We start from the raw sequence: 24,514 nt of genomic DNA, 5'->3' as shown, positions 1-24,514 counted from the left end.
GGAGCCCATCCCTTTTGTACAGGCCCGGCTTGTCCCAAAATGTTCCCCAGTGCCTAACAAATCCGAACCCTTCCACCCGACACTATCGTCTCATCCACGCATTGAGACTGCGAAGCTGGGCCTGTCTGGCTGGGCCTGCGCGTGGAACCGGTAGCATTTCAGAGAAAGCCACCTTGGAGGTCCTGGCTTTCAGCATCCTACCTAGCAACCTAAATTTTGCTTCCAGGACCTCACGGCTGCATTTCCCCATGTCGTTAGTGCCAACGTGCACCACGACCACTGACTCCTTCCCAGCACTGTCTACCAAACTATCTAAACGACGGGCGATATCCGCAACCTTCGCACCAGGCAGGCAAAACACCTTGCGGTCTACACGCCCATCACACACCCCACTGTCTATGTTCCTAATGATCGAATCACCCACTACAAGGATCCCTCCACCCCCTGGAGATATATCCTCGGCACAAGAGGATGGCTGCTCATCCCCCAAGGAATGGGTCCCTTCTAAGGGATTGTTTCCCTCTTCCATCTAGCTCAGTATTGTCTGCACTGACTGGCAAGCACCTGTCCTTGGTTTCAGGCAGGGATCTCTCCCAGTCATACCTGGAGATGCTGCCATTGGGGATTGAACCGGGAACCTTTTTCAGGCAAAGCAGCGGCTCTGCTACTGAGCTTGCAGCCCTTTGTCACTGGTCGCCTTACCCCTGGATGCATCTAGCCCTCCTGTAAAGGCATCTGAGTTGGCGGCTCTTCCACTTATGACCTGGGTGCTGGGTGAAGAAGTAAAGGGTGCTGTGTCCTCCGGCCTCACGCCTGTGGGGTTTTGTGTTTGCTGGTGTGTGTGAGTGTGGCGGGGAGGTCTAAAGTGGGAGGCATCAAGTGTTCTCCTCTCCTCTCCCCGCTGCAACCCCCAACCGCTGCTTCCTTGCAGGTCGACTTTGGTTTTGCCAAGGCCTTGAGGCGTGGGGAGAAGACCTACTCCTTCTGTGGGACCCCCGAGTACTTGGCTCCCGAGATCCTGCGCCATGAAGGACACGACTTTGCTGTGGACTTTTGGACGCTTGGTGTGCTCGTCTTCGAGATGCTTGTAGGACGGTAAGGCCCTCTCCCACATCTCTTCCCTCCCCCTCCAGAAGCTCACAACGTGACAGTGGGGCAGGCTCTCCCCTGAGCTGCATGTTCCTCACTTCCAGCCACAGTTGCAGAGGAGTGGGGGAATTGGGGTGGGGAGACTCTGCAGGCACCAGAGAAGGGGGAGGGGAGAAAGCATGGGGCATGCCCCACAGCCCCCAACTGGGTCTGCCTGGAGCCTGGAAGTGGGCTACAGTAGCTGCTGCAGGGGGCACTCCTGATCACCCCAGGAGATGCTGTTGCACCCCTTTCTTCACCTACTGGCAAGAGCAGAGGGATACCTCATTCTGCAAAGAAGGAGGGGATCAGGTTGCATGGAAGAGGGATCCTGGGACTAAGGGGGGTGGCAAGGCTGTGCCTGCCCCCCCAAGTGATACTTACTCCTTGTATCCCCAGTCAATCACTGCGCTCTGCCAGTGAGGGCCTCCTGCAGATACTATCTTATCTGTTACGCACAACATAGGAAGCAGACCTTAGTGTAGTGGCACTGACCCTTTGGAACTCCCTCCCCTTAAATATTAGACAGGGGCCATCTCTGTTGTCTTTTCAGTGCCTGTTGAAGACCTTCCTCGTTCAACAAGCCCTTTAAGCAGAGACCTTATTCCCGTCTGCATCTGTGTTGGAATTGCTTTTAAAGATGTTTTTAAGATGCTTTGTTTTTAAGCAGTAGTCATCCAGGGCCTTGGGGGTGTCTTAGACCCTTTACTTTTTTGGAAGCAGGGTCCCAGCAGGGTTCCCGTGTCTCCAGCATCCTGTGAGCCAGTCTGCATGAAAGGGGAGTGTAATAGCCACTGAGTAGAGTCTTCTAACCTGCTACCTTGTCCTTTCCTGCAGATTGTAACCAGTCAGTGTGAAAGGAGGTGAATCGGCCACTGAGAAGGCTGTTTCCAGCAATTAACACTCTCCTCTTTCTTGCTGATTGGCTCTTAGGGATGTCTGTTGTTGTGGGAGAAGGCATTAACAAGGACCTCATTCTCAACTCAGCAGCAAAAAAGGGGGAGGTGTGACTGTGACTAACCCGAAGAGACCCTGCATTTCTGAACGGTTGCTAAAGTTGGGACTGCTGGGAACTGCACTACTAATGCCAAATTTTACTATTTTTAAATTGGTTTTGATTCCTTTTTATCTAGCAGTATGATTGGTTTTAATATTGGATGTAGTTTAATTTCATTTTAATGTAGATTCTGTATGCTTTAATTATATGTGCTTTTATCTGGAAGCCTCCGTGAGTTCCAGTATTGGAAGGATGGCGGGATATAAAGAAAGAATAACTAACTAACTTGCCACTACCCTACTGTTTTTAGGATGATTTACTGTATATATGTTTTTAGTGTTTTATCGCCTGTTTGCCTCCTTGGGCTCCTTTTGGGAGGAAGGGTGGGATAGACATTTAAGTAATAAATACTAAGACCTCCTCCCCATTCCCAGACCCCCGTTCCACAGTGCTGAACCTCAGAAGATTTACAGCAGGATTATGGACGGCGTCTTCTCTTTCCCGGTCTTTGTGAGCGAGGCGGCCTGCTCCCTTGTGGCCAAGCTTTGCAGGTATGTCTCTCCACCAGGCCGCCACGAGGGTAGGCAGGGCTGTGGTGTGCGCAGACTCTCCTCTTACCCCATGATAAGCGCATGTGCATTGTGAAACTGACCCTCTTTCTCCCCCCCCCCGTCCCTGGCCCCATCTTTGTGGCAGGCGCCGACCAGGGCAGCGACTGGGCAACACCAGCAGTGGTTTCCGTGGCATCCGGAAACACAGGTATGTCCACAGAGAGGAAGCCGCAGGGCGAAATGTACAGTGCCGGTCTCTGCCAGGAGGAGGCGCAGGAGTAGCAAACAGTGTCTCTTCCGTACAGTCTGGTGGCTTCCAGCTGTTTTAGACTAGAGTTACCCATCAGCCCCAGCCAGCACAGGGCGGGGCTAGATAGGAAGAGGTTCAAAGTGTGGTCTGTAAGTGGCCAGAGTGCTTCTTGCACTGCAAGGATTGCTCTGTGTGTGAGGCACCTCCTGCCTGGGGTTGTAGAGTCAACACAGTGGCGGAGAGTGCTTGTGTGTGTAAGATTGTGAGGATCTAAGAGCTGCCTTGCCGGATCAGACCTGAAAAGGCCACCGAGAGCAACAGCAGCGGCCACTGCCACCACCAGACAGCTGCTGCTGGGATCAAACAAGGATAACTTCAAAGCCACGTCCTCTCCCACCCCAGCAGCAGATGTTCCCAGACAGGCGGCCTCTGAACGTGGAGACCTTGTCCAGGCCCATCTCCCATTAACGGCCTTGGCCCTTTATAAAGTCATCTCAGCCAGTGGACATCCCTGCCTTTTCTAGGGCAGCCTCCTCCCTTGGAGACCGGCACTGGTAGAGCAGATGATCTCTTGTGGTCCCTCCAGCCCTGAGAGTGGAGGTTTGCTTATCACAGCCTTCTTTTGCATGGCACCAAAGGGCTCCTGCAGAGAAAAGGTGCCAGGGGAAAGTTCTTGGCTGGACATTTGAGCCGCCACATCCCACCCCCCTTCGCAACAGACCCCGAGGGCTTAAGCACGTGCATTATTAACAGTTGCAGCAGAGCTTAAGAGTTTGGGGTTCCGATGGGGGACCCCCTGATGCCCTCCCTCCTGCCCGCAGGTGGTTCAGCTCCCTGTCCTGGAAGAAGCTGGCACTCCGTCAGGTGGAGGCCCCCACCACAGAGCTGCTCAAGCAGGTACGGCTGATGCCACACGGAGGACTCTCCCTCCGCTCCCCACATGCTCCTGGCTTCCCAGGCGCTGCTGCTGCTGCCGCCCTGCCCATCTCCCGGTTGTTTCTCCCCCTGCAGGGCCCCCCCTACGTCAACTTCAGGCGGTTCTCTGTTTCATGGCTGCTGCCCGAGGAGGAGTTTTCCGGCTGGGATGAAGACTTCTGAACCCCTGGAACTTGGCAGGGTGGGGTGGGGAGGGGAGGGCAGGGTGGCCTGCCTGCGATCTGCTCCCAACCTACGCCAAGGACTGGAACCAGAACTGAGAGACCGCAGGAGCCCCGGCAGCCCCTCCCTTCCCCAACCAGAAGCTCCTTAGGAGGGGGGGTGCAGCCTGGTTGCTCCTCTGCCTCTCCCCTCCCCCTCCACTGCCCCCTCCTCTGCCCCACCCCGGCCGGCCTTCTCTGGGAGCTGACAGTCGCTGTGGGTAAATTCACTGTGAAAGGGGGAAGTCCCCCAGTCCTGTGTTGTGCTGCTCAATGTGGGGAATAAACTGACTTCAGGGGATGGCATGGGCCTCCTTCCTCTGTGGTTTGGCCATGGGGTGGTGGTGGCGGTGGCGGCTGGAGTTCCTGCTTCCCCCTGACTCTCCATCTAAGGCCCAGACCCTCTGGCCTTCCAGCTGTTGTTGGACTCCAACTCCCAGCAGCCTGCAAGCCCGGTAGTCAGGGAGGAGGATGGGAGTTGGAGTCCAGCAATGTCTGGGGAGCACCAGGTTGCCCATCCCTGGTTTGAGGTGTTCACTTAGGCTGTGGGCACACTAGTCCCTTCACAAGCAGCGGGAATGGTTTTTCTGGCTGCGTTTTGAAGCAACTCTGCCCTCGGCTGGACACACCGCCCTTCCCCACTGCTGACTTCAGGCCTTTCAGGACCATCCACAGCAAAGCATTGCACCAATCACTGCCTCTGCCTGGGCCTACAGCAAAGTGTTTCCATTGGCCACACCTGGAGCGGCAACAGGTTGATTTACCAGTCAGTGGAGAAATCTCTCTGAAGCTGAATTTTTTAAAAACCTGCACTGAAGCTGATCTGACCAGGATTTAGAGGGGAAAAGGGGCGGGGTTTGACTAGCGTTGTCTGCCCCCGCTTTCAGAAAAGAAAGGTGGAGGCACACTGGAATGGCACAACCACAAGTGTGTCTCTGCCCCAAGACTCAAAGGCCTTTCAGTGTGTCTCCAGGCTCTGTGTGGTCCATAAGTTCTTAAGAGAGCCCCCTCTTTTTTCTGGAACAATTAACCCTGATCCTCTTACAATAATCATCTTCATAAATAGCAACATGGCTTATGCTGCAAAAGAGGGGGGGACTGAAAGGGGACTGAAAGCTTCTCTCAAGTGCAACTTGACAGCTGAGCCCTTCCAGAACCCAGAAAAAATAGCTTTACTGAGGTGAAATTGCCACAGAGAACAAACAACGCATATTTCGCCTACTCTGAATGAGAGGACAAGTGTTTTGGTGCCGCTGAAAAGAGATTGTCTCTTGTCAGTCCTTGTTTCTAAGGTACACTGTGATTCATCTCTGCTTGGCCTGCAGGGCCCTCTGCACGCCTCTCAGGAAAGCCTTTCTGCAGCTCCCCAGGCCTGTGCCTCGCTGGCAGTCCCAAGACCACCTCACCACCACCACCACCTTTTCAGCTACTTGGTAAAGAGCCTCCATCAGGACCCCCTCCCCCCGCCATTGTTGCCCCTCCCTGCTCTGCCGTCCCGGCCCCCTCCCACCTCCATCCTGGCCCCTTGTGGCCAAGTGTGGACCCAGCAAGGCTCTTTGCCTCCCTCAGATGGAGGGTGTGCCCCACCATTCTGTAGATTTTTCTCCGGGGTGTGTGTGCTTCACACTGACATCCTCCGGGGGGGGGGGGGGCATTGCATTGCTTGCCAGTGGAAACCAACAACATGAGACATGGCAGCTGAAAATTAACTCTTTGTTGGGCATAAAGTACCTAAATCAGGTGGGGGGAGCCATTGGCCTGCCAGATGTTGCTGAATCACAACTCCCATCAGCCCCAGCAAGCCTGGCCAATGGCACGGGATGATGGGACTTATAGTTTAACATCATCTAGAGGTTGCCCACATCTGGGCCAAGTGCCAATGACCAATCTCTTCTGTGCTTTGGCCTTCCTTTTCCAGAAGATAGGAAAGGAAAGCCAGCTCTGGGTATTCAATGAGCAAAAATATTGAAATGCCCCTTCTTTTCCCATAGCCTGCATGCATGTTGATGGTGCCTGACAGACCCTGTCCTGGAACATAAAGCTAACATACTAAGGACCCTGTTTGCGTCTCCCCCCCAAACCCAGAGGGGGGTGAGCCATAAACATTTGCTTCCTCAACCTGTGAGGAGGGGCCAGTGAGCAACTGAGTGTGTCTACACTCATAATGCTGGTGAGGTGACCCACCCACTGGCCTGCCCAGTGGTGCCCAGAGGGGGGCGAGCCACAAGCCACTTGCTCCTACCATGAGAGGAAGGGGGGCTCAACATGCCCTAGGCTGCAGTGGGGGTGGAGAAGGGAATCAGAGCCAGCCCCATGTTGCTGGCAAGCCCAGTGAGGTTCCCCACTGATAGATGTCAAGCTGAGACATCCCACTCCCGAGTTAAGGAGTTGCTTTCCATGCTAATCCTACTCAGAACAAACCCACTGAAGTTTATAGACATGGCTAGCTTAATTTCAGTGGGTCCTTTCTGGGTAGGTCTTAGTTGCATACAACCAAAGGAGTCTGTACTAAATGCAACTCTTGCACCTGCCAACATGAAACCCAGGAAAAGAGAGATGCATGCCCGCTGCTTCCAATGCATGCTGCCCTACGAGTGTGCCATTCCCTTCTGTTTTTGTATTTTGGGAGCTGGTACACCCACAAGAACCCCACCGTGCCAGCCGTGAAACCAGCACACCAGTGACCACTCCAGTAAACACGATCCCCTGGACACTTCCTTTGAGGCCCCACAGCCAGAGGCTGTGATCAGTGGAGATGACAGAGCAACATCTTGGTCACCTGCTTCGTACCCAGAGGAGACGCAGCGGCCACTTTGGCTCCTATTGCAGCCTCCATCCAGTAGGTCCAGCAGGACACCTGTGGCTGGGACCTGATTGGCCAGAGAACAGTCCTAGGCTGAGCTCTCTTGTGAGCACAGCTGGATCCATGGACCTGCCGCTCCTCTGCTCTGGAAAGGAGTTGCATGCCCTCCTGTTGTTAATGTTGCCTTCCAAAAGGTAACATTAACTGGTGTCTGGACGGGGATAGCCCGATTTCTGTTATCTATGCCCCGGTAACCTCTAAGCCAGATTACTGCACTGTGTTATATGTGGGGCTGCCTTTGAAGACAGTTTGCAAACAGCAGCTGGTGCAGAATTCAGCAGCCAGATTGCTCACTGGGGCAAGACAGTCTGAGCACGGAACACCAATTCTGGTACAACTACACTGGCTACCAATTAGCTTCTAGGCTCAATTCAAACTGCTGGTTTTGACCTATAAAGCCTTATACGGCTCAGGATCCCAATACCCCATATGAAAGAGCCTGGATCCTGCATTTGGATTTGAGGGCCTTCTTCCTGTGCCACTTCCAAGGGAGGTGCAGAGGGTGGTGACACAAGAACAGGCCTTCCCAGTGGTGCCCCCCCGTTTATGGAACACTCTCCCCAGGGCGACACTCCTGGCCCCATCATTATATATATTTTAAGTAGCAGGCACAAACACTTCTCCCAGGCACTCGACTCTTAATTTTGGAGGGTTTGGGGATGGCATGTGATATCGTAGCCTCTTTTTAAGGCTACAATTCAATTTCAATTAATACAGTGTAGCTTTCTCCTCCCCTTTTAATCTGTTTTAGTTTTTTATATTGGTTTTAATCTTTTTATTGATTGTCACTGTGGGTTCACTGTTGTGAAGAAAAACGGTTAATAAATTTAATAAATAAAAAAATCTTACTCATGCAACTGGATCCACGTTCCTGCCTGCCTGCTGTCTGAGCTTCTATCTTCAAACACTGCCTAATGCAAAGATTGGTCTGCAAATAAAGAGACAACTAAGACAGAGTAAATAGAGATGGGAACTCAGAGATGGGTTAGGGTGACTAGCGAGTTCTGCTTTTGTCTTGAAATTCCAGACTGGTAAGCCTCTGGTAACTACCCTTAACCCAGAGGTTCCCTCCTCTGCTTACTCTGTCCTTACCTAATCCACCTGAACATTCGAAGAACGGCCTGTGCCACTGTGAGAACAGGTGGGCAGGCAGGCAGTGGCTTCAGTCCTACTTCCAATAGATGCTCATAACTTCTGCAACTGCACATTTTTGAGCTAATTTGGAGTTTTGAGACAAAAGTGGTGCATAGGGGAGAGTGGATGTTTATCTTGTCTTGAGGATTAGAAACATATTTTTCTTTCTTTCTTTGAAGCCATTAGGGTCAGGATGCTGAACTATGCCCCAGGATTCTGATCTGAGCTTCAAAGGGACAGGAGTTGGGAGGGGGGGGGTTCTTCATGTGCTCAAGAATCTTTTCTGTGACCTGCAGTGCCCAGAATTCCTGGCCTGCTCTACACCATTATTTATGACATAATCCTCTTTGCCTGACCCACCCACTGCAACAGGAAGAAGCACAACGCAGCCAAAGCTGCTTACACTATTTGACCATTTCCTCTTGCTGCTGGTCTGAGAGAGCAACATGAGGTGAAACTAAGGAGTATTTTCTGCATGCTTGCTGTGGAATCCATGTGGCTCATGGACGCAAGTTTTTCAAATCAGGGCAGGGACCTGATTTTTGCTGATGTTACTCCGTCAAACACACTGTGTGGCCCTGATGATAGAAGATGGGGGTGGCGGCTGAAGAAAGTGGGCCCCTTCTGAGGTGCAAGGGAGACACACCCCCATTTCCCAAACGGTGGAGCAAGGACAGGATTTTTTAAAAAAAGTCGTGTTTCTTTATTCAATCATTATATCGATAGCTGAGCGGGGCCTCTACACAGCATATACACAAGGGGTGCACCACACAGGAGATGGCGCTTGAAGAAAGCACCTTCCTCCTCCAGCCTCTATCACTTTCTCACTGCTTGCATCTCTGCCAACAGTGCTGCAAAGGAGCATCTCCCCCCCTCCTCTCACATAATCGGCGGTGTTGTCTCAAGGGGGGGCAGAATTCCTGTGACTGGCACATCCATGGTGAGCATGGCCTAGCATGGATTTTGAGCAGCTCTGCAGTGGAGATGGCTAGAAGAGGCAGCCCCAGCTGTGATAAGCTGTGATGAAGAGCAAGGCAGAAAGCCGGCTGGTGGTGCAGCGAGGCGGTTGCTGCTGCTGGTGGTGGCTGCACGAGGGAGGGAGGGAGGGGTCATTTCTCTGGGGAACGACAGACGCAGATAAATAACAAAAAGGGCTCTTCCGTTCCTACCAGCTCATGGATGGATGGTCTCTAGGTGGTGTTTAGTGCTGGTGGCAGCAGCAGCCCCCCCCCCAGGCCTGGAGGGTTGACAGGGTGGAGGGCAGGGCACCCCCTTGGGTGCACCCAGCTTGCAGTGCCTTGGGAAGAGAGAGTCTCTGCACACCTCCTGCCCAGCAGCTGGTGCCAGCAGGGGGCCATAGTAGGCGGTTGGAGAGTCTAGTGGCTGCAGGAACATCTTCCCTGAGGTGTTGGCCAACATGCTGGGGTGGCCCCAGAAGTGGGAGGAGGGGAGGCTTGGCTGGGACTGCAGGGGGGGCTCCTTGGCATGCTGCTTCAGCCTGTGCCCTTCCCTTGCCCACAATCAACCTAGACCCCAAGGTCCTCCTCATAGAGCAAGGCTGCGCTGAAGACGGTCAGTGGCTCATCCGGAGAGCTGGCCAGCCGGCCAGACACCAGGTCCACACAAAGAGTCTCCTCAGCCTCCATGGGCACAATGAGGGTGAAGACCGCTAAGGCACCGGCACTCGGCTGGTGCTCAGCCACGGGTTTGTTCTCCAAACCTTCTGGCTGGTATCCGGCCGAGTCGCTGCGGGCGATGGCCTGGTTGGAGCGCGAAAGCACTGCCTCAATCTTCTCCCCCCTGTGGCCAGTCAGGACGGCGCTGACCAGGTAGCGCCCAGAAACTGGAGCTGTGAAGATCCCTGTGGAGAGAAGAGTTATGGCAGTGAGTCCGCAAGGCGAGGAAGGTGTCCGCCTTGGGCCTTCTCCTCTGGCTTGCACACTCTTCCCCAGCACCATGCACACACGCACGCACGGCCTTGAAGCCCAGAGTCACTCAGCCTCCAAAGCAGAGCCTTCAAATGCTACCAGGGGAACACTCAGACCTGCTCAGAACCACACTCCAGCCTGTGTGCAAGAGAGCCTTCTGTGGTGCAAGGCTTATGGCCCAGCACCCTCTGCCATGTTGCCAAGGATCCTGAAGCATCTCCCAGGCTCGACAGAGCAATTCCTGCAGTGGAAAATTGCCCCCTCTGTCATAAGAAGAGCCTGGCTTTGGGGTCAGGGCAAAGGTGCCCATCATCTACCTTGCATATCCTGTTTTCACAATGGCCACCCAGATGTCCCAAGGCAGGGCGCAAGAGCAGCAGCACTTGCACCCCACTTGTGATTCCCAGCGGCTGCCATTCAGAGAGAAGGCACAGAATTTGTTGCCTTGGGTTGATGGTCACCAGCTGAAAAGACTTGAAAAAGAGGATTAGGACATTCATGGAGAACAAAGAGGAGAACGCTATCCAAGGGCTGCTACATGCGGAGGCTGTGGGGTCCTCCTTCTAAGTAGAGGTCACTGGGGAACAGTGAGAGAGGGAGAAAGGGGGGCTGTGGTGCCCAGGCCTTGCTTGGAGAATCCGCTTTGGGGCATCTAAGAACACCAGAAGAGCCCTGTGGCTGGATCCGGCCCATGGCCCATCTAGTCCAGCCTCCTGTGCTCACAGTGGCCAACCAGATGCCCATTGCGGGAAGCCCATAAACAAGCAGAACCTGAGTGCAAGAGCAGCAACTCTCCCCTCCTGCGGCAACTGGTTTTCAGAAGCATGCTGCCTCTGACTGGGGAGGCAAGGGCACGGCCATGATGGCTAGTAGCCACTGAGAGCCTTTTCCTCCATGAACTGGTCTAATCCTCTTTTAAAGCCATCCAAGCTGGTGGCCATTACTGCATCTTGTGGAAGCAAATTTCGTAGATTAACAATGCGACGTGTGAAGAAGGCCGTTCTTTTGTCTGTCCTGAATCTTCCAACATTCAGCTTAATTGGATGTCCACGAGTTCTAGTGTTATGAGAGAGGGAGCAAAGCTTTTCTCTCTCCACTTTTATGCACTTCTATCATGTCACCTCTGACTCTCCTTTTCTCTAAACTAAAAAGCCTACAATGCTGCAACTTTTCCTCATAGGGGAGTCACTCCACCCCCTTGATCTTTCTGGTTGCCCTTTCCTGAACCTTTTCCAACTCTACAATAGCCTTTTGGAAGTGAGGCTTTGTTGTTGTTATGTACCTCCAAGTTGACTACGACTTATGGCGACTCTATGAATCAGTGACCTCCAAGAGCATCTGTTGTGAACCACGCTGTTCAGAGCTTGTAAGTTCAGGTCTGTGGCTTCCTTGATGGAATCAATCCATCTCTTGTTTGGCCTTCCTCTTTTTCTACTCCCTTCTGTTTTTCCCATCATTATTGTCTTTTCTAATGAATCCTGTCTTCTCATGATGTGTCCGAAGTAGGATAACCTCAGTTTCATCATTTTAGCTTCTAGTGAGAGTTCTGGTTTAATTTGTTCTAACACCCAATCTTTGGTCTTTTTTTGCAGTCCATGGTATGCGCAAAGCTCTCCTCCAACACCACATTTCAAATGAGTTTATTTTTCTCTTATCTGCTTTTTTCACTGTCCAACTTTCACATTCATACATAGAGATAGGAAATACCATGGTCTGAATGATCCTGACTTTAGCGTTCAGTGATACATCTTTACATTTGAGGACCTTTTCTAGTTCTCTCACAGCTGCCCTCCCCAGTCCTAGCCTTCTTCTGATTTCTTGACTGTTGTCTCCATTTCGGTTAATGACTGTGCCAAGATATTGATAATCCTTGACAAGTTCAATGTCCTCATTGTCAACGGTAAAGTTGCATAAATCTTCTGTTGTCATTAGTCTTCTTGACGTTCAGCTGTAGTCCTGCTACCAGAACTGTATACTGTATTCCAAATGCGGCCGCACCATAGCTTTTTATAATGGCATTATGATATGCTAATGATCCCTATGATGGAATTTGCCTTTTTCAAAGCTGCTGCACACTGGGTCAGCATCTTCATCAAGCTATCCACTATGACCTCAAGGTCATGTTCCTGGTCAGTCACTGCCAGTTCAGACTCCATGAGCATATATGGGAAATGAAGATGTTTTACTCCAATATGCATAACTTTACACTGAATTTCATTTGCCATTTTACTGCCCATTTGCTTAGTTTGGAGAGGTCCATTTCAGTTCTTTGAGAACTCTTGAGTAGATGCCATGCAGACCTGGAGATTTGTCAGTTTTTATTTTGCCTATTAAGCCTAGAACTTATTTATTTTTTATTTATTTATTAGATTTATATCCCACCCATTCTCTCAGTAGGAGCCATCGGCAGCAGCTTCATTTCTCATCACCACTATTTGCCTCAGTTCCTCAGACTCCTTTGCTGCAAATGTTAGTTCTGGTTCACGGATCTGCCCTATATCTTCCACCATGAAGACAGATGCAAAAGATCAGTTTAGCTTCTCTGCAATCGCCTTATCCTGCTTCAGCACACCTTTGACTCCCTTGTCATCCAAGGGTCCAATTGCTTCCCTAGACAGTCTCCTGCTTTGAATGTATTTAAAGAATTTTTTGCTGTTAGTTTTTATGTTCAATGTGTTCCTCAAATTCTTTTTTAGCATCTTGCATTTGTTTTGCCAGAGTTTGTGTTCCTTTTTGTTCTCCTCATTTGGACAAGACTTCTGTTGTTTGAAGGAAGCCTTCTTGCCTCTAATAGCGTCTTTGACTCTGCTTGTTTTAACCATGCTGGCATCCTCTTTCCTGATCTCCAGTTGAGCTTCTATTAACAGCTCCCAACCATTTTGGAGTGATTTGACCCTCTGGACTCTGTATTTCAACTTTCTTTTTACCAATCCCCTCATTTCCTCTTTTGAAGTTCCCTCTTTTGAAGTCAAATGTGACCATGTTGGATATTCTTGGCAATTGGCCAGTGACAGTATGCTGAACTTAACAGCACTTTAGTAACTGCTTCCTGTAGCTGCAGCAACACATCTTGGTCCAGGTCCAGGGTGGTCATTGTGGGCAAAAGGCTGCTGAAGAGGCCTTTGGCCCAATCCAGCCACCAAGCTTATCTTATGTTGTTCTGTGGACCCCCCCCCCACAGCTCTGTCCTCCCCTCTACCCATTTCCCAGCCACTCACGGACCTGATTCTGGGTCATAGGAGTTGCCATCGTTCACTAGCACCTGGTCGAAGGCAATGGTCCCCGTCTGCACGTGCCGGGCGGTCAGTGCTGCTGTGAAGGAGACTTTCGGCATTGTCCCAGCTGGGCCAGGTAGGCCTGCAAGCAGAGGGGGTGGGTTAAGGGATGACTTTCGGGAACGGTCCCCCTTCCTCCTCTCTCTGCACTGGCCATTCCCGCTAGCCAGCCATGTGCTCTGTGGAACTTGTGATTCCCACCCTGGCACCTCAAACGACATAAGAGATCAAGCGTGTGCTTTGCCTGTAAAAAGTGGCCCGGCTGGAGTTCAGCGGCAGAGCACCAGCTTTGCATGCAGAAGGCACCGGGTTCAAGCCCCACTGGTGGCATCTGCAAGTAGGGCTGGGAGAGACTCCCTGCCTGTCACCCTGGAGAGCCACTGCTGTGGACAATGCTAGGCTTAGATGAACCAACGGCCTGACTGGGTATAAGTCAGTTTCCACCCCTCCCTCAGACTCTGCAAGGATGCTGGCAGTCTGTGCAGAGGAGCCTTCCCCAACCTGTGCGACTCCTCCCTCCAGCTCTCCTTTGCCCCAGACAGTGCAGCCAATAGCCAGGGACGACGGGAGCTCCCCCTGCTCTGAAGGGCCTGACCTTCACTTACGCTGACGCAGCCCATCCCTAGGGAAATCTGCAGAGGCCGCGGCAGAAAGAAGCGCCCTCAGAGGCGTCTGTTTATTATCATATTCCGTGTGCTGTGGGAGCAACACAGACTCTTCCGGGTGCTCTGAGTCTGAACATTGGTCCGCCTTGCTCAGCGTCACATACAAGAGCCTTCCCTGAGGCTGGGACCCCCCCAGGCTGGCTGGGGCTGCTGGGAGTTGCCATCCCAAGCACCTGGAGGGCGCCAGGTTGGGGAAGGCTGGCCTGTAGACAATGCTGAACCAGATGGAAGGACGGTTGGACGTGCTAAAAAGGCAGCTCCATCATGGTTCATTAGCAGCTTCGAGCGGAGGGACCCCATTTGGAGCTCAACATGAGGCACCTTCTGATGTTCTGAGGCTCTGGTCTCCCCTCCCAAGAGGCCGCTTTTCATACAGCTTCCCAAAGAGCAGGGAGGAGGGACTGGTGGCCCCCCCAGTCATTACTGGACTACTGGCCATGCTGGCTGGGGCTGATGGGCGTTGGAGCCCAACAGCACCCCTGGAGGGCACCAGGTTCTCCATCCCCATGACAGAGGACAGTAGTGACACCTCTCCCCCGCCCTCCTTACCTTGTTCTCCAGGGAGACCTGCAAGACCAAAGACAGTCTGATGAGCACAGGGATCACACACTACACATGGCAGTTATTGCATGCCCCTGCCCCCCCCCCGAGATGGGACTGGAATTGCCACGGTGGACAAAGGCTGCAGGCCAGGTCAGGTGTTTTCCAGAATGGAAGCTCCCCACTGGGAGATTATTGCGCGTCAACCTGGCAAGCATGCACACCTGAGGGGGTTGAGGAGGCCTCTGGTGGAGAGGGGGCTGGCAGCTGCCACTTGTGCAACTGCAATCTCACACAGGGCAGAGCAACCCACTATGTGTATGTAGGAGGGACACCGCAGTGTACGTCCACCTCCTTCCAGCAGAGGGCGCCTGTCGAGTGCAAGAGTTGGGCCTGATGCAGCTGATTATTCTCTGCACGTGGAGAGTTAATTATCGGGGGGGGGGGGGGTCTGGAGACCTTTCCAAGTCCCTTGTCCCTGGCACTCACTGGGTGGGGAAAGGGGGGGTGCTGGGACAAAACAGCTCTGAGCAGCAAAGCCCCTTCCAGGTGGGAAGGCGGCTACCCGGAAGAGCCAATTGGTGCTGAAGGATACAGGAAAACCCCAACAGAAGCTGGACAGCTCCTCACCTGGAGGCCCCACAGAGCCGGCCCTTCCGTCTTTGCCAGGGGGCCCCAGTGGGCCTGGGGGACCCCGCCCCCCCACGGGGCCTTCTGGTCCGGGGAGCCCTGGAGGCCCTGAAAATGTGGAAGAAAGTTAAAATCCTAGCCAGGACTGAAGGGTGAGGCCAAGACCCCTGCCTGCCCAGGTGCCTGCAGGTCCCACACCTCCCACTCCTTGCCAGGGGTACCTGTGAAGTCCTGCAAGGTGAGACCATGCAGCTGGCCCTGAAGCGTCTGCAGGGACCCGTTCAGGGTGCTGAGGCGGCGGTGGATGGTGCCCAGCTGGCTGCCGTGGATCTTGTCCAGCAGGGCCCCGTGGTCGCGCAGGGTCCCGTTCACCTCGTGGAGGCAGCCCCACAGGGCTGAGACGTGCCTGTCCAGGCCCTCCTTGATCTTGCGCAGGCTCCCAGAGACATCGTCCAGCCGTTCGCAGGCCCCCTCCAGCTTGGCCAGCCGCTCGGCCAGGCCCCCAGAGGCCCTCCGGCAGTCTGAAGCCTCCACCCGCAACAGGCTCCCGAAGTGGTGGATCTCACGGCCCAGGCCCTGGAAGCGCTCCTCGCTCTCGCCCACGTGCTCCGTCACCTCCTGCTGCACCCGGTTGATCTCGGCAATGATGTGGTCCTTGGTGGTGCCCAGTTCGTGGATGTCTGTCTGGTGCTTCTCCACCGTGGCCTGCAGCCCTGCTAGGCTCTCGTTGAGGGTGCTGAAGCCCAAGATCACCTCCGACAGCTCACCCTGCAGGGACTGGAGATGGATGCTGGAGCTGCCCCCAATCACACTGAAGCCATCCAGGGGCCGGGAGGCATCCACCACTGGCTCCTTGCCCAGATCCGGCTGCCTCCCCGTCGGCTGGCAGGCGGCTTGGCAGGTCTCCGCCTCTGCCCTGAGCTGCCCCACCTCCTCCCGCAGCTCCACGCACTCCCGGCTGCAGGGATGCTGCGCCAGCCCCTGGACCTCCCGCTCCAGCTTCTCCAAGCGCTGGTAGGTGCGGTTGGTGTGCAGCACCAGATCAGGCGGTCCGGCACTCACGGAGACCAGCAGCCTGTTCTCCAGCTCACCAATCTCTCCAGCGAGCCTGCTCAGGCCTTCGCTGTTGGATCCCACCAGGCCTTGCAGGTTCCGCAGCTTGCCAGAGACGTCCAGCTGGTGGAGGCTGGTGCCCAGCAGCCGCAACTGTCCCTCGTTGTCCAGCACCCGCCGCTCCAGGTCGCTCAGGATGGTGCTGATCTGGGAGTCCTGGTTACCTGGTGGGGTGCAGATCTGGGTGCAGGCGTACACGGCCCCACGCACCCGCTCCAGGGCACCCTGCTGTTGCAGGCCGCTGTCCTTCAGTGCCCCGACGTCCCGCGACAGGTTGGCCAGAGCCTGGTTGACGTGGCTCTGGAAGTCATTCAGGCGGGAGAAGACAAAGTCCAGCTGCCCCTCAGCCCTGCGCAGCCGCTCGTCCGCTCCTTCCAGCATGACCTGCAGGTCTGCAAAGTGCTCCTCCAGGCTGCGCTGGGTGGTATTGACGCGGCTCTCCATCTCAGACATCCGCCTGTCCACACTCCAGGGAGGAGGCGGAAGAGGCCTTTGCCTTCCCACATGCTCATTGAGCACGGCAAAGGCCTCCGAGATGGCCTCCAGGCGGCGCTCCAGCCCACCCACCCGGCCCTCCAGCTGGGGGCAGCAGTCCTTGGGCAGCTGGGCAGCCAGGCGGCCAACATGCTGCCGGACAGTGTCCACGGCTTCACGGTTCCGCTGGTCCACGGAGGTGACCAGCTTCTCCAGTGTCCGCATGCGGTCGTGGTCTTCTGCCTGCTGCCTCTGGAGCCCCTCCACACCAGTCAGGCAGGATGAGCACGACTCCTGCAAGCGCCGTTCTACCTCCCGTAGGACCTCACCACGGACATCCGTCTCCCCACCACCCGCCGTGCCCTGGCCATTCTCGTGGCTGGAGATGCGGTTGTCAAGGCGCTGCAGGTGGCGCTGGATCTCATTGAGGGTCTCCTTCATCTCCGGGTGTGCAGCTGCGTCTGCCGGCTGCTTACCATTCAAGGAGGTCTCGACTGCCCGGCGCACGTCTTCTGTGAGCTGGGTGTTGCTGGCTTGCAGATCCTGCAGTTGCTTGCTGAGAGTCTGCACTTTCTCTTCAAGCTGCTGAACCTTCTCTGAATCCCTTTGTTCTGGGACAGGAGAAAGAGATGGACAGACAAAGACAGAGAGAGGCCACATCAGGGCACTTCCTCTCAGACCTGACAGTTTGGCTAATGGCATGGACCTGGCCCCGTTGCAAGTGAACTATGATACACTGTGCTGAGCCTGATCTGCTGGAGAGCTCCAGTCTAAGGTCTTGCAAGGAGGCTTTGTAACCCCTTAGTTCATTTGCCTGAAAGTGAGTGGGAACACCTGGATTAGAGTAATGGAATGGAATGGACTGCCTTCAAGTCAATTCCGACTTATGGCAACCCTACAAATAGGGTTTTCATGGTCAGCGGTATTCAGAGGTGTTTTTACCATTGCCTTTCTCTGAGACTGAGAGGCAGTGACTGGCCCAAGGTCACCCAGTGAGCTTCATGGCTGGGTGGGGATTCAAACCCTGGTCTCCCAGGTCCTAGTCCAACACTCTAACCACTATACCGCACTGGCTCTCGGATTAGAATAAAACAGACTTAAAATGGGCTCAGCCTGTGGTGAACAGCAATGGATACCCCTCAGCTTCAGAATTCACCAAACCTCTTTTAAAACTATCATTCAATGTTGGGGTTATGGGCCTAAATCTCCCAAGAGTTGGTAGGTCCAGGTTCTACCCATGCATCAGCCTCTTCTGAGGATGGCTGGATGCAAGAGAGGCTGTGGGACAGGGAGGGGCTCTTGCACCTGTAATAGTTCTGCAGAAGAGGGAATTCTGGCAAGCGCAGCTTTTCATGCAGGGTGAGGAAAGCAGCCCCAGCCAACCCTCCCCACTTCTGTGCAGCTATAGAGGCTACAGGGTCCCCCCACCCGCCCACTCTCCTCCTTTGCCTCTCCTCACCCAGCTTCAGGCAGGCTCTGCAGGGCTGCAAAGCTATGGGACTCTGTTGCAGCCTGGCAGGTTTGGGGTGAGAGGAGGTGGGAGGCGGCTTGTGAGTGGCAAACTGGGCAGGCTGGGAATCAGCCGGTGACATGGCACTGTGCAGTGGGCTGCCCCCCCCCCGAGGGGGCACAGTAGCCACCAGAGACTTAAACTCCACAGAAGCAGAGCCCTGGCATCTCTGCTCCTCTGCCCAGTGGCCACTCTGCACTCAGCGCAGCCGCCCTGCCAGGAGCAGGAGGGCTCCTGATGTGCCTGCCTGGGCCACGAGGGGCTCTGCCGGGTCCCTCTGTGGCAGGAGGGGGAGGGGCAGAGCACAACAGGCCGTGGGGCCCAAGGGGGGGCTCCCCAGCCACTTTCAGCAAGCCATGCCCACCTGCCCTACCCCTCACGCCATATAAGGTGTCAGGTGTGGACAGGTAAGGGGGTTTGCAGGCACCACAGGCTTGCCCACGTGGCTGGGTTTAAACCACATGGCCACCCGATGTCACCTAACTGACAGGGTGGTGACCTCCTCCACCCTTCAGGCTTGGGCTGCAGGAGAGCAATCCTGAGTGGGGGCAGCGCATGGCTCCCTGACAACCCCCCTTTCCAGGGTACCTTCTCCTCCAAGGCCGCTGAGCGTGTTGCTGAAGCCGGAGAGGTTGGGCCGGCCGGGGGCAGGTCGTGGCCGGGGGGTGGTGAGGGGCGCCCCTCCTTCGGCACAGTCGTCGCCCGAGTAGCCCGGGCAGCAGCGCCACTCCATGTCCGAGACGGTCTTGTAGGCCACCTTGTAGCGGGGGCGCACAAAGCTCCGGTACCTGCCGGTTTGGAGAACGGGAAGCAGCGGGCATTGGGGCCGCCTGGGGGTGGATGGGGCGGGGGCCTTGGCACTAGCCTCTTGGTGCTGGCCAGGCAGGCAGGCGGGCGGGCGGGCGGGCGGGTGCGGGAGCCTTGGCTTGCACTTCATTTTGCCTGCCTGGCCCTAAGGGCGACGCAGGTCTCCTCGCTGTAGGGCAGCCCCTCCTCCGACTGCATCTGCCCCCCCACTGCACCTCCCCCCTTAATTTGGACCCGCCTAACTTTTGGGAAGGTCCCGCAACCCTGCCAGGCAGCTCAAGAAGAGCGGCTTCTCCAGCGCTAGGGCCGGCCGCAGTGAAGAGAAGTGGCGGGACCGGCGCAGCTTCAGCCGGCGGCGAAAGCCAGAAGCTCCGTCTCCAGCTGGCCCCGCCGCCCAGTGCAGTCCTGAGGATGCCCACCAGGGGGCAGTCCCTGCCGGCGCCTTTCTCCGACGTGCTGGGCACGCGCCAGGCAGCAGCCCCAGGCATCCGGCCGCTGCCCCGCTTCTGCCCGCGGAGGAGGCCGTGACCCGGCCACACCCCAGCCAGCCAGCCAGCCAGCCGCAGCCCCTCGCCTGGCAGCACCAGCTCCCTCCGCGGATCAATCCCTCCGCCTGGTGACTCCCAGCCGCGGCCCGCTGTGCCCTCCCCCCGCGTCCCACACTCACGTGATGACGCGGGGACATTGGAGCTGACCCCAGACGCAGGGCTGGTAATCTGGCTTCACGTAGGTGTCCACGCCGTCCTCCACCACGCAGCTCACGCTCCGCGACAGCACGTAGGCGCACCAGTTCCTGCGGCGGGGCAGAGGGTAGGCGTGGCTGGATCAGGCCCGCAGGGGGCGCAGGGTTGGAGTTGCACCCCTGTCCCGCCTGCACAAGCCTCCTCGCTCCAGAGAGGCCTGCACTCCAGGCGGAGGGCAGCAAACACTCCCGAGGCCGGGATGAAAAGAGCCTGGGCTCCAGAAGCTGTCGGTGTAGTGCCAAGGCTTTGACCTCAAAGAGGGCCTCTGAGCACGTGCAGAGTGTGCTCTACTGTCAGCCTCCGTCCACCCAAATAGCCACAGAGAAGGTAACCCTAACCCTCTGGGGCTCGAGAACTGGGGTGCTTCTGAGGAGGCCCCGCGGCAGGACGGAGAGCCACCAATTCTTGGAAAAGTGAGAGCCCCGCAGCTCCGTCGGGCGGTCAGCCTGGGGCAGATGCATCTGTGAGGCTATCCAGGACCACGCGGGGGCGATGCCGATACACGTCTGGCTCCTCCGCGTGCCTGCGCCCCGCTCACCCCCACATCTGTAGTTACCCGTCTGGCGGTGCCCTGACCGTGCAGACGGCCGGGAGGCGAGCTCGCCTGCGTCCCGTTCCCCGCCGTGGCCGGCCAGAGGCCCCGTGGGAGGCCGCCAAGCGGGGCCGCAGCGCAACAGCGGCAACTGGCCCCCAGCGCCGTCATACGCCGATCCCAGAGCGCATCCCGGTATGTGTAGCCCCCGGAGACGAGGGCCAGGCCAGGCGGGGCTGTGCACGGTGGGCGGCCCCACTGTGCTCCAGAACAGCCTGGTGGTCTCCTGGTCTCCGGCGCGGCTGGGCTCGACGGGTTGGAAGTGGGCCCCTTCCTGCCTTCCTCGCTCTCCAGGCATTTCGGGGCGTCTCAGCCTCGACACCAGACGCAGTGGCTTCCTCGGGGCCAATTAAGCTAATTGCTGTGGGTCTTCCTGCGGGGGGGGAGGAGGCCTTTCTGGGGAATTGTCACCCTCCCTTGAAGGAAAGATGACGTCACAGGGAATGGGGGGGCTGAAGTGACGAAAAAAGCCAAAGAAGGACGGGTCCTATAGAGGGGATGCGCGGAAGGGGCAAGGCAGGCTCTGGGGGCTCTGACAAATGGCTTCCACTCAGCCGCTCCGCGTCCCTTTACCGCCATCCGTCGCCCCAGTGGATGCGAGCCCTGTTTGCTTCACTGGCTGTTCAGCGCAAGCCGCGCAATGACTTCCAGTATATCAATTCACAGCGTTGGTGCGCAGAAGGTTGCCAACAGGGATTTTACAGAGAGCTTGAAAGGGGCGTGTTGCTTGTGGTGCGGAGCCGCGTCCCACTTTTATCTCTGGCCAAATAGCTCTGAAAGGTCCTTGTCTTGACCACATGCGACACGGAGGGGCAAAATAAATATGTGGCGCGTCTCAGAAGTGGGGACACCCCCACCCACCCCCTGCTTGTTGCAGCAAAACAGCAGAGAGTGAGTGTCCCGCACCTCCAGGACCGACAGATTTGCTGTGGCAGCTCTCAGGGGTCCCACTCCATGCCAGGCCAGCCACAATAGTCTGCTATAGTCTGCTAGCCCCGAATGTGCCGCGAGTCCCCTTTGAAAAGTGTCGTGCGCGGCAAGGGAAGTCGCTCGGCCTCTTGGCCGCCTCTTTCAGCTGCCTCCACTCAAGCCTGACCTGAAGACCTGGGAAGCCACCAGCTTTTGGGGGTAAAATGTGCATCTTGGCACCTTGGCAGCCCCTGTGAGCGTTTGTAGTAGCAGTGCACTCTACAAAGGGAGGGGATTCCTCCGCAGTCACCCCCTTGCCCCCAACCCCAAACGCAATAGCAGAAGCTGTTGGTGGCAGAAGGGGGCATTTCCTATCTGCCCCTCTTGGCCTCATGGGGTCCAGGGACCTTCGATAAAGGTGACCTGCTTGGGGGGGGGCACAGCTGGGAACAGGGCAACCCAAAGGCCAGCCGCCTTCAGAATGCCCCCAGCCATTCCTGGCTGATCTGAGCCAGCAGTAAAGTTCCCTGCAGCTGGTTAATCATTGCTGAGTTCACCTTCTCACCTTCCCCACAGAGTCACAGAGGAAGTCCCCCCCCCGCCGGGTTTCTCACGTGGGCGGGACTCTGAGCCAGAATGGTTGGCATGTGAAACGATAATAGCATGCCCCTCTGAGCATGTGCAGAGTGACATTCCTGCACCGAGATCACAAGGGGAAGGTTTTAATTTAGCGGATGGGACAGTTCTGTGGTTCGCCATGCGCTGAATTCGCGAGAGATCCAGAGGCCGGCCTCTGCTCCAGTGGGACTTTGGGGGGAGGGATGCTTAAAACTCATTGATTTTGAGAGCTGAGATGATGTTTTATTTCTGTCTAGCTGCTGATTTAGTTCGAAGTTTGTGCTCCGCTTCATCGCAGCGGCGGGATGATTTTAACTACTGTTTAAGGCGGCGCGGAGGGCTGGAGGGCGAATAGCTGCCTGCAGTTCTCATTAGGAATGAACAAATAATTTAGAAAACCCGAAAACCAGCCCATCAGGAGGGGCCTGGCGAGGACAAATCTGGGGCACCCCCACCCTGACTCCTATGTTGCTTTGGGGGAACTCCTGGAGTGCTAAGAGTGGGTGGGGAGTGGAGGGGTCATACATGGATGAGCCGAACTTTGGCGCGGCTAGCTATTTCTCCCCAGCGCCCCCCCCCGCGCCAAGGGCCACCCCATGTTGCTTTCTTCTCTGCCCCACTTCGCCCCACAGGCAAGACAGCTACCGCCTCCCACTCTGGCCTGATGCAGCTGGAGTCAGACTTGCAATGTGCCCCCCCCGGTTAATTGCCAGGCCGCCCCCCTTTCCCCAAGCCTGGTATCCATCCTAACCATGCTGCCTTCATTTACGGAAGAACCTCCATCTCCGCAGATCTGTGCCCAGCCCGACAGCCCCGCCCCACTCCACACAGGCACACCCAGCTCAGCACCCTCCCCCCGCCTGACAACCGTATGCCCTCAGCCGCCCAGCTAGACAAAGACACCCCCCCACAAAACCAGAAGGTGCTGACTGAAGGAAGGGCCGGCGGGCCGACCAAGGATTCTGGCTCAGGCGTGGCATGAGGGCAGGGGGCCGGCCTCCCCGCCCGCCCCAATCCTCCCAGGCTGAGACGGGGTGGGGGGCCCTTCCCACCATCTCTCCACAGGGAGGGGCCCGAAGCCCCTGCTGCGCCCCTGTGTCAAGAGGCAACGGCAGGCGGGGGCGGGGCAGGTGAGGCCAGCCCTCTGGTCCAAGGGCCGTGGCGGCAGCACCAAGCAACTTGTGGCTGGACGTCAGCGTGCAGAGGCCGCCCTGATCATCCGCGAAGGGCAGGAAAGCAACGGGCGAACCGGCCAAGGGGCCCGACTCGGTTCCTCCTCCTGCCCCAGCTGGTCGTTGGCTCCTGCCCCCCTCCGTTTCCGCCGGGCCCGAGGAATACAGGCAGCTGCGTCTCACCAGGGCAGCCCACGGCTCCACCCCCGCCCAGCCTTGCCAGAGAATCACTGAAGGGCCGAGGCTGGAGGGGCCTCGAAGGCCATCGAGTCCAGCCTCCTGCTCCGTGAGACCGAAGGGCCTGTCAGCCTCCCCGGCGGAACCCCCTCCCCAACTCCTGGCCTACACCCTCCCCATGGTCCCGCTTCCCCGGGAGCCCGTGACCCGGCGGCAGAGCCTGCTTGGCTTGGTCACGCCCCAACAGCATCTCCAGGTAGGGCCTGGAAAGACCCCGGCCTGAAATCCCGGGGAGCTGCTGCCGGCCAGAGTGGACAATGCTGAGCCTCTGCTGCTCCTCCGGTTCCAGGTCAAGCCCCGACATCGCCCGCCTGCTTTCCCGGCCGTGATGCGCGCCCGCTCCTGCGCCGCTGGCACTTACCTGTGGCGGCTGGCCACCCGTGCGCCTTGAGGCGCCTGCAGCGTGCCTTGGAGCTGTGCGAGCGGCAGGCCGGCCCCCGTATACAGGCTGTACCTGGGCGGGTAGTTCATGGCCCAGGCCTGCCTGGCCAGCAGGCCCCACCAGAGACAGAGCCAAGCGGTGGTCCTGGGGCCGGCCATCCCGGCGCCTCCTCGTCTGCTGTCCGGGCCTGGTCAGATGCGCATGGCGTGGGCCCCGTGCCCGGCGGCGGGGCGAGCTGCCCCCGCCCCGCTTCTCGCCCTGCTCTTGGCCCGCTCCCCAAAGAGGTACGGAGGGCGACGCTCAGCCGCGGGCCGCTCGCTCCTCCTCGCGCACTGACAGCTTTGCAAACTTCCCAGCGCTGGCTCGCCCGCTCACTCCCCCCCGACTTCCTGCCCGGCAGCTCTGGGCCCCAGCGCCCTGCTCCGTCCTCCCGCCTGCGGCCCCCATCCTGGGCTGCCCGCCGCTGGCTCCCGCGCTCGCCCCTGGCCGGCCTTGGCCCTCTCCACGCCCCCCCTCCAGCTGGCCACGACAAGACGGGGATTTTCTGCAGCTTCAGTCCCTGCCTTGCCGCCCCCCTCCCTTCCGCCCCCCTCGCCGGGCTTGGGCTGTGGACATCTGGTTCTCGTTAGAGTCGGGACGGGAACAGCCAAGGGGGGAGGAATGGGAAAGAGGGAGGAGGGGCTGGGCCCACGGGAGTCCGCACGACGCGGCTACTGGGCGAGGCCCTGCCCGGGCAGCGGGACACATACCCACCGGGCGTGGACCCCAGGTCTTGCCATGCCAGGGTGGGGTTGTCCCAGGGCTGGGGGAGCAGTCTTCTGCCCCGCAAGCGGGGGATTCCTGGGCCGCAGTTGCTGCCC

At 57.0% G+C, this 24,514-nt stretch overlaps 2 protein-coding genes across 6 annotated transcripts in view; one reads left to right on the top strand and one right to left on the bottom strand.

The window, feature by feature from the left end:
* Positions 1 to 4,479, top strand: part of LOC133384058 (cGMP-dependent protein kinase 1-like) — a 44,384-nt gene extending 39,905 nt beyond the window's left edge. For 3 of the 5 annotated variants that reach the window (XM_061625943.1, XM_061625945.1, XM_061625944.1), the window contains exons 19-22: positions 932 to 1,095; positions 2,560 to 2,676; positions 2,822 to 2,884; positions 3,938 to 4,479. In XM_061625943.1, the coding sequence (XP_061481927.1) occupies positions 932 to 1,095; positions 2,560 to 2,676; positions 2,822 to 2,884; positions 3,938 to 4,175 (582 nt within the window). In that variant the 3' untranslated portion in view covers positions 4,176 to 4,479. Of the gene's footprint in view, positions 1 to 931; positions 1,096 to 2,559; positions 2,677 to 2,821; positions 2,885 to 3,747; positions 3,824 to 3,937 lie in introns of all 5 variants that reach the window. The other 2 variants (XM_061625946.1, XM_061625947.1) reach the window with 2 other exon arrangements.
* Positions 4,480 to 8,738: 4,259 nt separating this feature from the next.
* EMILIN1 (elastin microfibril interfacer 1) lies at positions 8,739 to 24,133 on the bottom strand. The gene is made up of 8 exons (XM_061625942.1): positions 23,634 to 24,133; positions 19,669 to 19,794; positions 18,783 to 18,982; positions 15,319 to 17,295; positions 15,098 to 15,205; positions 14,477 to 14,494; positions 13,210 to 13,344; positions 8,739 to 9,920 (listed from the first exon to the last, which is right to left on the bottom strand). Exons 1-8 carry the CDS (start codon positions 23,810 to 23,812, stop codon positions 9,586 to 9,588), a joined length of 3,078 nt encoding a protein of 1,025 aa, XP_061481926.1. The 5' UTR covers positions 23,813 to 24,133; the 3' UTR covers positions 8,739 to 9,585.
* Between the last annotated feature and the right edge of the window lie 381 nt (positions 24,134 to 24,514).

The sequence above is a fragment of the Rhineura floridana genome, chromosome 4 (genome assembly GCF_030035675.1).
Source record: "Rhineura floridana isolate rRhiFlo1 chromosome 4, rRhiFlo1.hap2, whole genome shotgun sequence".
NCBI classification, from domain to species: domain Eukaryota; kingdom Metazoa; phylum Chordata; class Lepidosauria; order Squamata; family Rhineuridae; genus Rhineura; species Rhineura floridana.
The sequence above is the reverse complement of the archived record's forward strand: the minus strand, read 5'-3'. Positions and strand labels throughout refer to the sequence as shown.

Bases quoted from the DNA above. Each gene is read 5' to 3' on its own strand.
- EMILIN1 (XM_061625942.1), bottom strand. From the start codon at position 23,812: ATGGCCGGCCCCAGGACCACCGCTTGGCTCTGTCTCTGGTGGGGCCTG. The intron at 19,795-23,633 runs GTAAGTGCCAGC...GCCCCGCCGCAG, and splicing joins CGGGTGGCCAGCCGCCACAG to GAACTGGTGCGCCTACGTGC. The intron at 9,921-13,209 runs GTCCGTGAGTGG...TTCTCTCCACAG, and splicing joins CTCCTATGACCCAGAATCAG to GGATCTTCACAGCTCCAGTT.